Below are 13,715 nucleotides of genomic sequence, written 5' to 3' on the forward strand. Positions count from 1 at the left end.
TGTGGACTGGTTGGGCTGAAGGGCCTGTTTCCACACTGTAGGGAATCTAATCTAATTGCACTATGACTTAATCAGTTCATATCCTTCCAGGTGACTGTTAATTGTATCCCAGGTTAAAGCTTCAAAAGGGTTTCCAACCATCAAAGTTAAACTGATTGAACTGCAACGTTGGATTTATCCTCACAGTGTAGACTAATAAAATGTTGTTATGTAAAGTCACTATAGTCCTACCAGACCACAATGCTACTCTTTTATTAGAGAGCCATCTGGTGGTGGAGAAAGTGAGTATTGCAGATGCTGGCGATCAGAGTCGAAGAGTGTGGTGCTGGAAAAGCGCAGCAGGTCAGGCAGCATCCGAGGAGCAGAAGAATAAATGTTTCGGGCATAAGCCTTTCATCAGGAATTCTGATGAAGGGCATAAGCTCAAAACATAGAGTCTCGTGCTACTTGAATGTTGCCTCACCATCTTGTGGTGGTATAATCCAGCTGGCCAAAGCGAAATGTTGAGGAGGAGAGTCCTTTATGCGAACTTTAGCAGGTGCAGGAATTGCACCCACAGTGTTTGTGTTGCTCTGCATCACAAACCAGCAGTCCAGCCATCTGAGCCCTGCATGTGAAGAGAACTGCAAAATTATGGCCAGCATCACTCCAATTCCCACTCTCCGTTCCCTCACCATTCTCAGATTCATCCATTATGGTCACTTGCTAGGCAGCCTATGTCTCTTCTATCAACTTGTTACCTTACCCAGTACCTTAACCACCTACACACCCAGGTAAAAAGTTTTGGATTTCCTTCTTAAGATAACCTGCACATTTTTCTGAAGTGTGCAGGTTAAGTGAATTGTCTATGCTAAATTGCCCGTAGTGTTAGGTGAAGGGGTAAATGTAGAGGAATGGGTCTGGGTGGGTTGCTCTTCGGAGGATCGGTGTGGACTTGTCAGTTTCCACACTAAGTAATCTAAATCCACTATTTCTTTAGCACTACCCTTCTGAACATGCTATTTCAGCCTGGTTCTCACTGTACTATCAATCAGACATGTCACTCATTCTTACCTTCTACCCCTCTCTTCATCCAGAGACCTGTTAACTTTTTTCCTTAAGCTTTCCCCTTTCTTGCGAGTGCACTACAAACCAAACCATAATCGCTTTAAATGCAGTCCCTTGTTTTGTTACAATGTTGCCCATCAGCCTTTTGATTCCAATTTACCTGCAAGATTTGTTCTCCCTCCATTGAGAACAAGATGCAACAATGAATTCTTCCTCAGAAATGTCAAGTCCAAAATATTTTCCTGAACTCACTTCAGAACTTCTCTCCACCATTACCAGCACCTCACTCAACCCTGAACAATGTTTATTTGTCTGTTAGGATAATCAGGGATCCCATTATAATCACTCATATTTTTGACTCTTTATGTAACTCCTCTGCACTGTACCTTTATTTGGGGTGACATGATGGCTGTGGTTAGCATTGTTCCCTCGCAGCACCAGGGACCCAGTTTTGACTCCAGCCTCGTGTAACTGTGTGGAGTTTGCACATTCAATCTGTGTCTGTGTGGGTTTCCTCCCACAGTCCAAAGATTTGCAGGTCAGGTAGATTGGCCATGCTAAATTGCCCCTAGTGTCCAGGGATGTACAGGGTAGGTGGATTTGCCTTGGGAGATGCAGGGTTACAGGGATAGGGTAGTGGGTGGGATAGGGGCAATGTGGACTGGTGGAAAGGTTTGCTTCCACACTGTAGAGATTCTTTGCTCACTATTTGATTTGATAAATTGAAATACATGGTTCTTACCAAATACTGTATACTTTGAGAATAAAAAAAAACACAAACTGGTCTATAGAAGTTTTATTAATAAATGGTCTACATCATATGTCTCTACAGGACGGAATGTGAAAAGCATTATTCCTTTGAGTTGCACATTTACAAGATTGCAGGTATTTGTTCACAAGTTTAGTTTACAGATACAAAGAAAGACTTCAGTTTCCACAGATGTGTATTGGCTGTAACGACCAGAATTGTTTGAGCAGTGTCACAATTTGCACAAACACATTTTCACTGTGAAGGTTTATAGATACGTGTACTAGAGCTGAGCCACATCAGACTGTCCTCTGCTAATCACCAGTGCAGTCCTGTGGAAGGTAAATCTCTCACTGAGGAATAATGCACCTGACACAAGGTCCTGGCTGCAGCACTTTTTGTGCAGAGATGTGAACAAATGGGAGAACTTTGATCAGGTGAAAAAACAGTGATGCCTTAGTAGTTGAGCAGCCTGCGAGCACACATGGTAAACATATCAGCAATGCGATTGGACTCACAGGACAGATCTGCAGCAAGAATTAACACCTCCAGGATAAAGCAGGCCGGGCCAGAATTCATGCAATCGGAAAAAAACGATCAGGCTGGAGATCTGAAATAAAAACAACGTGCTGGGAAAACTCAGAAGGCAGCATTTGAGGGGAGTGAGAGTGAGAGTGAGAGTGAGAGTGAGAGTGAGAGAGAGGACTGTAAACAAAAAAGAAGCTTTCAGCCATGAGGGCCTTTGTCCATGTTTAAAAGATTGAGTGCGAGAAACTACATCTTTCACAGGTTTACTGTACATCTGAGGACAGTGGTTAATTCAAAGACACCGAAATAGGATGCTTCAAGAAAATTCATATCCCTTTGCTCAGCTCTACTCAGACACAGACTGGGAATAATCACTTAGAGTCTCTCGAGAATGCACATTTGTGACAACAATCCCAGATCACAATGACTCTCAGTCGGATGGCATGAGACTCTCAAGTAAATATTACAGAAAACCATTTTTTAAAATCCTTAGACAGTAAGGGGGAAGTGTACAGATAGCTGGCAGTGATAGTAAATATATTTGGCTGTATGAGACAGGCAGCTCCCAGCTAGACATTCAGGACTGTCCTGACATTCACAAATTAGCCACATTAATTGGCAAGGGGTGTTTTCAATTTGTAACCAATAGACTGGAAACCATAAAACTCACTCTAGTATATATTACAAAAATAAAATCCACCCTACATAGCCCCTCAAACAATGTACAGCTTAGATATGGAACAAAGCTTCCTCTACACTGACACTCAGGGAAATGAAACACAGTGCACCTTAGATTTTTAAAAAAATCATTTCCTGCTGCAGTGGTGTATGTATCCATGAAATATCCAAACTGGGCTTGCCAACCCTAAAACTTCCAGGCAATTCATCCCCTTCAGCATTAACTCCCAGCAGCAGGATAGGAGAGGAAAGAGGAAATGTAGACAGCAAGGCACGGGCTCAATGACTGACTTCGTGGCAACAAACCAATTTGGAGTGCAATTGGTGAATTCAATGCTGAACTCATTCCTATTTGGTTTCCACATAATCACAACCCGAGACTGTGGCCTGTCCCTTTCCACTGCTCTTTGTTAACATCTAAAAGAAACAGCATGAGTCATTTTAAACCTATAGATGGCATTAAGTCTCATATGAACTGCTAGGTGAAGCTTTATATCCAGGGAAGCATCACAGAATAAATCATTCAGAAAGCAACACAGTGCTGACTTCAATGAACAGGAAGCACTGAAAGTCACAATAGAGAGATAAAGAACACAGACTGCATTTCTGGAGCTTCTGCTGTTTGAAACTATTGAAATATTGGAAGATATGCAACGATTTGAAGCTTACCTGCTGAAAATATGGTTCATAAACACATTTCATCTTGAACAAAAATTACATTCAAAACTTCAAAACTCCTTTCTCAAAGATTCTAGTTTTGAGATACAATCCCGTAATCTTTGAATTTGTTTCAAAACTCAAATAATTGCAACAGTGAAAACCTAAAGCATCAATTTTTAAAATCAAATTTAAAATAATCCCTGCTCAATGAAGATTCTAAAACTTTGTTTTTTTGAAAACTGCCAAATAACACTGATTTATTTTACCCTTAGATGTCCCGCAGCAACCATGCAGTGTGGGGACAAGAGTCACAGAGACCAGACCAGGTAAGGATGGCAGGTTCCCTTTCCTGAAGGGTCGTTGTGAATCAGATGGGTTTTTAATGACAATCTGACAACTACATGGTCACCAGTCCATAAATTACCTGATTTCTCTGAAATTAGTTTCTCACCTTTCCCAGGCAGGAATTGAATTCACAACCACTTGGTTGTTCATTCAGTATCAGAACCCCAAGGCTAGCCAAACTCGGATGATGGCATCTGGATGGGAGGTAAATTGGTTTGTTGGATCTTGATGAGGTGATGGGTGTTAAAGGCAAAAGGACAAGAGTGCTCATAATAAAAGAGGGTTTGCATTCCTACTTACTACCCAGGAGCAAAATACAGGATTGGCCTCAGCTGTGAAGCCCCTGCAGTTACATAGCCTCAACCCTCGAAAGGCAAGATGCGGGTGGCCAGGCAGTGTCCAGACAACTACACTTCTGAGGAAGATTGACATTAAACAGAGACACCTCATGGAAGAAATTCAGTGCATGGGCCATGCACTGGGAGAGGGAGTGGTTTTTCTTTGGAAAGACAGAGAGAACAGACAATAAGTCAATTTCCATCACTCTTCCATTCTACGGGAACCTGACACTATCTGGTTGTACACAGTATTAAGTGGGAGCTGTGGAGTGTTTTGGCAGGACTGGCAAATTTCAAACACCCTTTTATCACACAGAACAAAATATCTGGCAGCCTTGACTCCCATTCATCCCACACCAGGGTGGAGTGTTTTCAAACAAATTCAGAACAGGTACTAACTCCCAACCACGTGAAAACAAAATTACAAAGCAAAGCAGAAAGAGAAGCTTGAAAGGTGCATATATTTTTGTGAAGTGTACCCACCGAAAGATACATGGAGTGAGTAAACCAGCATTGTACAAGGTTACGCAACAGCAGAGAGTTTAGACAGTGATAATCTCAAAAATAATTCTCTGGGGCGGAGTGAGGGGTTGCCTATAGCTCTGACATTTTTGTGCTTTTCCATCGGATTTCCCTTTTTGCTGCTGTCCCTCTTCCACACCGAATTTCACAGTCTCAGTGAAACACCGTTTGTCGCCACTGCTTGTCCAGGAGGTAAGGCCAGAGACAGCGTTGCACTCCGACTCGGAATGGGGTCCGCTGCCCAATCCCCATCCTCTCCAGGCGCGAGCAGTTGAGCTGGACATCCTGGGGTCGGGCGGCACCGACAGCAGGACGACCTGTGACCTTGGAGCGGATGGAGGATAACAAGTGACCATCTCAATAAAACACTGTGCAAAATTATTATTACAGTACCATTCTCCACAACAAAACCCGAATTTACAAAGCACCTTGAACTTAGGAAAATGCCTGAGATGCCTCGCGGGAGCATAAGATCAGACAAAACAAAAGGCAGCAAGACATGAGGAGGGATGATCAACACTTGGTTAAGGAGGCAGGCTATGGGTGGGCAAGGGTCTAGGAGCTTGGGGCTGGAAGGGCAAGCCATTATTACTTGGGTGACATATCTTGACATGAAGGACAAGGGAAAACCTGGAAATTTTTGTCTTCACCCACACCCCACCAAAGCTGTCTCAGCTCGGCATGTAAGTGGCTCTTGCCCGGGCATGTTCTGGAGCACCAGTGGAGATTGGGAGGTAGCAGCTTCAGGAGCAGTGATGACATTGGTGACCAGATATGAGAAGAACGAGCAGTGAGGGAAGCAGCCCAATATATGCGGCAGTGTTGAGAACAGTCAGCCGAGCTCTCCCGGAGAGCAAGATAAGTGGAGGACTCATCAAAAATCTTTGAACTTTTAACTTAATTCCTTTATTTTCCACTTTAAATCAAGACAGACTTTAAATGTTAACTTGTACCTTATTTTTCCATTTATTTTTATTGTTTAACCTTTTAAATTATTTCTCTTACTACTTTGTGCCAACATTTTTTTGTACCCAAGATGGCGCTGTACTCCTGCACTTGAGTACAAGTAAATAAAATCTAAAATCAAACATCTGCTGAGGAATGCAGGTTAATTGATAATTTCAAAACAGAGATTGTTAGATTTTATTGCAGGGCAAAACTGTTAAATAAAGGAACCAGAACGAAAAAAAAAGTGAAAAATTATGAATCATTCACAATCTTACTAAATGACAGAACAAACATGAGGGGCTGAATGGCTGCACACTCTGAGAATGAATCACAAGACATCAAGCAGGGCTGGGCCCAGCAGCCTTGCTGCACTATTCAATGACATTGTGGAAAATCCACTTCCAACATAATCTAAATCGATTGGGGTGGCACGGTGGTTCAGTGGTTAGCACTGCTGCCTCACAGCGCCAGGGTGTCAGGTTCGATTCCAGCCTGTCTGTGTGGAGTTTGCACATCCTCCCAGTGTCTGCGTGGGTTTTGTCCAGGTGCTCCGGTTTCCTCCCACAGTCCAAAGATATGCAGGTCAGGTGAATTGGCCATGCTAAATAGTGTTAGACGCATCATTCAGAGTGAAATGGGTCTGGGTGGGTTACTCTTCAGAGGATCGGTGTGGACCTGTTGGGCTGAAGGGCCTAGTTCCACACTGTAGGGAATCTAATCTAATCTTCCAGCCTATCTGCTGATCCCTCAATTCCGTCAGTGCCAAAACATGATCAATATCAAACTGGAATACTTGGGACTTAAGAATTGGGGTGTGCGTATGCATAGAAAATCCTGAAGTTGCATTGCTCTGAATGAAGGTATTCCTCAATTTTAACATGCCCTGAGACTCTAGCAAAAAACATGCCTGAGCAACTTTCAACTCATCCAACAATCTGCAACTACGCAGTGGCATATTCCACCAACAGGATGCTGCCTGCCATGGAATTCCAATGCTTGTGCAATGCAGGGATTGTACATCCCACAACTGGCCAATCAAATTAAACATGTTCGTCTGGCAGCTCACAATAAGCAGTCACGATTTGGAGATGCTGGTGTTGGACTGGGGTGTACAAAGTTAAAAATCGGGACCTTGGGTTCATGTTACATTACAGGTGACCACCACTGCACTATACACACACACAGACACAGGCACTCCTATACACACGGACACACAAATACAGATGCGCACACAGACACCCACACACACCCTTACAGAGACACACACTCCCACACTCTCACATTTGATAAGGTTCCCCATGGTAGGCTTATTCAGAAGGTCAGGAGGAATGGGATAGAGAAATTTAGCTGTCTGGATACAGAGTTGGTTGGTCGACAGAAGACAGCGAGTAGTAGTGGAAGGAAAGTATTCTGCCTGGAAGTCAGTGGTGAGTGGTGTTCCACAGGGCTCTGTTCTTAGGCCTCTACTCTTTGTAATTTTTATTAATGACTTGGATGAGGAGATTGAAGGATGGGTCAGCAAGTTTGCAGACGACACAAAGGTTGGAGGTGTCGTTGACAGTATAGAGGGCTGTTGTAGGCTGCAGCAGGACATTGACAGGATGCAGAGATGGGCTGAGAGGTGGCAGATGGAGTTCAACCTGGATAAATGCGAGGTGATGCATTTTGGAAGGTCAAACTTGAAAGTTGAGTACAGGAATAAAGACAGGAATCTTGGCAGTGTGGAATAACAGCGGGAACTTGGTGTGCAGGTACATAGATCCCTTAAAATTGCCACCCAAGTGGACAGGGTTGTTAAGAAAGCATATGGTGTTTTGGCTTTCAGTTCTGATTGCCCTTTTGGAGGAGGTTTACCAGGATGCTACCTGGAATAGAGGGCTTATCTTACGAAGAGAGGTTGACTGAGCTCGGATGTTTACATTGGAAAAAAGGAAGAGAGGGGACCTAACTGAGGGGTACAAGATAATGAGAGGCATAGATAGAGTTGATAGCCAGAGACGTTTTCCCAGGGCAGAAATTAACACAAGGGGTCATAGTTTAAAGCTGTTTGGTGGAAAATATAGAGGGGATGTCAGAGGAGGGTTCTTTACGCAGAGAGTTGAGAGAGTATGGGATGTGCTGCCAGCAGCAGTTGTGGAAGTGAGGTCATTGGGGATATTTAAGAGACTGCTGGACATGCATATAGTCACAGAAATTTGAGGGTTCGTACATTAGGTTTACCTTACATGAAAATCAATGGTCAGCACAACATCGTGGGCTGAAGGGTCTGTTCTGTGCAGTACTGTTCTAAGGTGTACTTTCTACATGCACCCCCTCACAGACTTAAGAACTCTACACTCACTACACACATACATACACTTTCTCACACTCAAAATCCCCAACCCAGACAGACACATACACAGACAAAGACCCACATGCACACATTTTGGGGGAGTGAATTTGTACTTGCAGAGTTACATTGTACTTTGCTCAAAAACTGCATGAATTCATGTAAAACTCCGTTATCTCACTTTTAAGATTAGAATCAATCTAATCTTGGCACAGACAGAGAACACAGGTGGCTAACACCTTCAACATATTGTCTAGCTATCACCCACTAACCCGAAAATGCAACTTTTTTTAAAAAGGTTTTGTGATTTACTCATGAAAGAAGTGAAACTACCATGGTATTCAAACAGATGAAAGACTTAACAGACAATCAATTTTTCAATGTATCATTTCAGTTACATCTCACTGTAAATTTGTGCTAGAAATTCTGTGTGTTAGGATTGAGCCCTCCACTACCACCTGATGAAGGAGCGTCGCTCCGAAAGCTAGTGTGCTTCCAATTAAACCTGTTGGACTATGACCTGGTGTTGTGAGATTTTTAACTTTGTACACAATAAGCAGAGTACAGGTTTTGCTCAATCTGTATCTACAAGAGTAAACATCGATTGTTAAATCTGGTTCTACGACTGGGCAGCATTTGATCAAAAATCCCAAGTTCGCTAACAGCTACAGTATAAGTCAATTTAAGATAAGCAGTCAAATTCATAACGCTAAACACCATAGGAGCTGGGGATGCTGCAAATCAGAAGCAAAAACAAATTGTAGGAAACGCTCAACAAGTCTGGCAGCATCTGTGGAGACTAATAACAGTTATTTGAAGTTGAGTGACCTTTCCTTAGAATACGTCCATCAATGCTCAGTGGAAGTAAAATCTTGAATGTATAATGTCAAGTGTTCCTGCGAGGGGTGCAGAGCAAATTGGCCAGAATGGTCCCAGGGATGGAGAGTTTTAGTTGTAAAGTTAATGTGGTGAAGCTGGGTCATTCTCCTTGGAACAAAGCAGATTGAAGAGAGAGTTAATACAATGTACAACGTAACAGGCTTTGACAACAGCTTTTGATTGTTTCCTATTACAGGATTGAACCAGGATGAATAGACAGTTCCCAGTTTTTGGCAAAAGACACAGGGATATTTGAGGAAATCCTTTTGTTTTTAAAAGGAGCAAGTGGTAGTAAGCTAGAACTGGCTGCCCCGGGGGGCAATGGATTGTAGAAATAAGCAATGATTTCAAAACAAAATTGGATGGACAGAAAAAGGAAATAAGCCTGGAGCCAGGTGGGAAAGTGTAACTGACTGAACGGCTCTGTGGGGAGTCAGCACGGACTCAGTAGCCCCTTTCCGTGCTGTTACATAAATACAGCGGCTTGAAAATCAGGAAGAAGTTGACGAATAATTAGAAGACAAGAGATGTGTTGGAGGCTGGTACAATCACAGCATTTAAAAGGCACGTGGCAGGAACTATGAATAGGAAGGGTTTAGACAGATATGGGCCAAATGGGACTGGATTAATTTAGGATATTTGGTTGGCATGGACGAGTGGGACCCAACGGTCTGTTGTCTTGCTGTACATCTCTATGACTCTATAACAGACCACATCCAGAGGCAAAAGTATCAATAGCAACAGGAGACAGATTGGTGGTAATTAATAACAAAAAGCCACAAGAGAAATGACCATTTTTCAAAAGAAACTTCAGGAAGCTGTTGCTATGATGGAGAATAAATTGCCCGGAAGAATGGTATCAGCAAGTTCAACATAGAGATAAATGGGGAAGGGAAAAATTGCAAAAGCAATGGAACTAATTAGATAACTTTTGTGAACCACGATGGACCGTTTTTAAAATGTTAAAAAAAAAGGTAATATCGCCATAGACCAACTGGACCACAAAGCTGCTCTCCCACTACAGAGAGGTGACTGAAGGTAGTTTAACCTGAGGGTCAACATGCCTCAGCCAGTGCAGGATCTGACTCGCAAACCAGCTGTCCAGCCAACTGAGATAGCTAACTCCCATTTTGCAGGATAGTATCAAAATGACAAGGAAGGAGGGAGGATATTAAACAGCCACCTTCATGTGTGAACATTGAGACAGTCAAATCCTGCATCATAGTAATGCAAATTCAGCAGCTATGAGCTAACATCAGTAAACACTCAATAGAATTTATGAACCACTCTGGAATATTAAAGAGAATTAGATAAAAGGTGGTTTGTAAATGCATTAGGTCATGAGGGAAATTCCTCCTCAGTTACCAGGCATGTGCTCCACTGACTTCCTCCTCAGTGACAATTCAGCAAATCAGAGATTTTGCTGTTGAAATCAGCAGACTTTGCAGCATAGTGTGTGGTTCCTAGAGGTGTAAAACATAACCATGCATCTCATGTTCAGATGAGCGATGACCTCAGTACTTCCTATTGACAGAACTCAGAAGCAGATGGTGTAACATTTAACACACTCCTAACCGTTGTTGATTAAACTTGATCAGCAACTGTGTGAACTTTCTGCTACGGGAGCAAACATGAACACTTTAAATTTCTTTTTACAACAACTCACTTGGACATGTTATGACACGCCTCCAGGCCGGGTGGGAATTGAACCTGGACCTTCTGGCCCAGAGCTGGGGAATAACACCAGTGTACCACAACACCCATATCAGTATTTTAAGGCTGGAGCTAAAAAAGATTTAGAAGCCGGAGACTTAACTCCTGCAGACTTCACCTGTCCTGTCGTCTGAAAAATGCACACCAATTATAAACAAGCAATTCTGTAGGGATTAGAAGAGTGGTGTCAACTGACATAATCTGTTCCAAAACAATGACAGCAGAGGAGCCAGGAGCAAGAATGAGTAGCTGCTAACAGTTGGACAGTAAATGAATTAAGAGTTCAGGGATGCATTCTTATCCTGCAGCTCAATTGCACTAAATCCACCAAAAATAGAGATGGGAAATTTCTGGAGTGATATCTAGCCAAGTAAAGTTCTACTTAATCTCTAAATATTCTCATAGAACTAGCTAAAAAGGGGGGGGGGGGGGGGGGTGGAGGGAGAGACTGGTATTGGTAGCTGATGAAACCACCACTTATGGCTAAAAAAATAACTTGTGTAAAGCAAACAGTTGGCAGAATACAAAGATGAGGGAAAGTAATCAGATATCAACTTGTTTAAGACCACATGTGGTGCATCCAGACCATCATCCCTAAATCTTCTCACTCCCATACGTCACTCACAGCCACTGTAACCCATTCAGTTCATGTACCTGCACCTAACGAAATTATCCACTGCAGCTCTGTATATAAGCTTGCATTGCTTCCAGTTCAGATTTTAATGTAATCGCCCCTTATTTTATTTACATGCGTTCGGGACGGTCAATCAAATGAAGAAGTGGCGATAATGATAGGCAGCAGCTGCATCAGGAAGTGAGCTATTGTCATGTGTGTGAAGGTAAAAAGCACAATAACGACATTGGGACACACTACCAACCGAAACAACTTTCAAAATCCTGCTCAACCTAGCTATAACCTCTCCCCACCCCTGCTCCAATTTTCTCTCCTGTTGGTTTGAAAATGTCATGTTACATTATTGCATAGCTACAAAGTTGGGATGCATGACCTCACCCATTCTTCACCTGCGAACCTATACTTCAAGGACTGCCAATCTATCAAGGGGAACATCACAGACAAGCCCCTGTATGCACATCCCACGTCAGCCTCAAGCTAGGATTTCGGATTGTCCCGAACACATGAGGTAGTAAACATCAATCTGGATACTACTTCAAGAAGTTGGGAGGAAATCAATTTCTCAAATTCATTTTCATTGCACTTCCGCGTTTGCTAGCTACAAGCGTGTATTTTGGAGTTGGGGCACTCCTTGGCCGACAACCATGCAGACATCTAAGGCCAAGCAGGGAAAGGGGGACAGATGATTCAGATAGTGGAGATAAACAGTATATGGCCTCCTTAGTCTTCCAACATAAAACCTTGTACTGTATCTACAGAATGGTCCAAGTGAAGACAGCATGTCTCCTCCACTAAAGGAATTTTTTTAAGATTAGATTCCTTATAGTGTGGAAACAGGCCCTTCGGCCCAACTAGTCCAAACCGACCCTCAGAAGAGTAACCCACCCAGACCCATTCCCCATATTTACCACTGACTAATGCACCAAACACTATGGGCAATTTAGCATGGCCAATTCATCTAACCTACCCATATTTGGACTGTGGGAGGAAACCAGAGTATCCGGAGGAAACCCAAGCAGACACGGAGAATGTGCAAACTCCACACAGACAATCGCCCAAGGCTGGAATCGAACCCAGGTCCCTGGCGCTGAGGGGCAGCAATGCTAACCACTGAGTCACTGTGCCACCCTAACTGGAACAGTTGGCTTTTTGCCGCAATCCAATTGCTTGATGGTCACTTTAACTATTTTTAATTCCAGGTGACTCTTCTTTTAAAATTGCATTCTCAGAGCAACAGCACTGCTGGCAAGGATCTCATTAACTTCCCACCTCAAGCTGCCCTGGAGAAGGCAGTTTGAGCCACCTTCTTGAACCACTGCAGTCCACGTGATGAAGATCGTTCTCACAATGTCATTAGGGAGGGAAATGACCCAATGACAATGAAAGCACGTTGATAGAATGGCACTGGGATTTGACCTCACATTCAGTGGATCACTTATCCAGTTACATTACCACGGCTCTCCCACACCTATCCTGTAAGCTACTGGATGACCAAAAATATTACTTTGTTTTAGTCAAATTGGACAAAGCCCGAAGTGTGCGTAATCAATGAAAGTGTCAGACAGTTAAGAGGGCTGCAGCAGGGCGATGTCTCATTCCTGCCAGAGATTCACTGGTCCATTTGTCACTATGTTGGAAACTCTGCAATAACACTGTCACCTTGGTTACTCAATAGGGATGGTGGTCAGAGAACAAACAAACTTTGGTCACAGACACTGCTAAACCAGAAAAGATTTCCCTGCAACATCTATTCACACACCAGGGCTATAGGACTTTAACAACAAACAGAAAATGCTGTAAAACGACAGTTGGTCAACTAGCACCCGTAGAGAGGAAAAGTTAGATAATCATTTATTAGGCAGTAGCTGCATTTTTTTAAAAAATGTCAATGATGTATTTGAAATGCTACTTGCTGTCCATACAAGTACGTGTCCCAACACAGACCCCTGGATCATAATCTCTGCTGTCATCCCTTACACTCACATAGGGACATGGACCTTTCAAAATTTCACCCATCCTCTCGATCCAGTGGAGATTGAGATCTGGGGAGGGTGCTTTTGGGGACGGCTGTGGAACACGTGTGTTGGGTGGTCAGACCTGAGACCACTCCTCACCGGTAACCAGACAGGACTATACAGGGAGCGGTGTACAGATTAAGCATTAAGCTCCACAGCGACAGTACAAGTGAAGGATAAAGCACCGGGCAGAAGCTTCAGTACTTACTGGCCGCAAGTGGTTACTAGGAAGATTGAAAACATCTGCCATTGTACATGCCATCTCATACTTAGTCATTCGCTCGTTCCCAGACCAGTGGAAAACTCCATGGATCGCTGGGTCCTATTGAGA

At 43.2% G+C, this 13,715-nt stretch overlaps 1 protein-coding gene across 2 annotated transcripts in view; it reads right to left on the bottom strand.

The window, feature by feature from the left end:
• Positions 1-1,835: 1,835 nt before the first annotated feature.
• The window catches only part of mat2b (methionine adenosyltransferase 2 non-catalytic beta subunit methionine), a 38,462-nt gene continuing 26,582 nt past the window's right edge, over positions 1,836-13,715 (bottom strand). The window contains exons 6-7 of one of the 2 annotated variants that reach the window (XM_060837379.1): positions 13,593-13,706; positions 1,836-5,190 (exon numbers count right to left, since the gene is read on the bottom strand). In XM_060837379.1, coding sequence (XP_060693362.1) covers positions 5,020-5,190; positions 13,593-13,706 — 285 coding nt within the window. In that variant the 3' untranslated portion in view covers positions 1,836-5,019. Of the gene's footprint in view, positions 5,191-8,991; positions 9,131-13,592; positions 13,707-13,715 lie in introns of those variants that run through there. The other variant, XM_060837380.1, reaches the window with a different exon arrangement.

Source organism: Hemiscyllium ocellatum, chromosome 16, assembly GCF_020745735.1.
Source record: "Hemiscyllium ocellatum isolate sHemOce1 chromosome 16, sHemOce1.pat.X.cur, whole genome shotgun sequence".
Classification (NCBI taxonomy): domain Eukaryota; kingdom Metazoa; phylum Chordata; class Chondrichthyes; order Orectolobiformes; family Hemiscylliidae; genus Hemiscyllium; species Hemiscyllium ocellatum.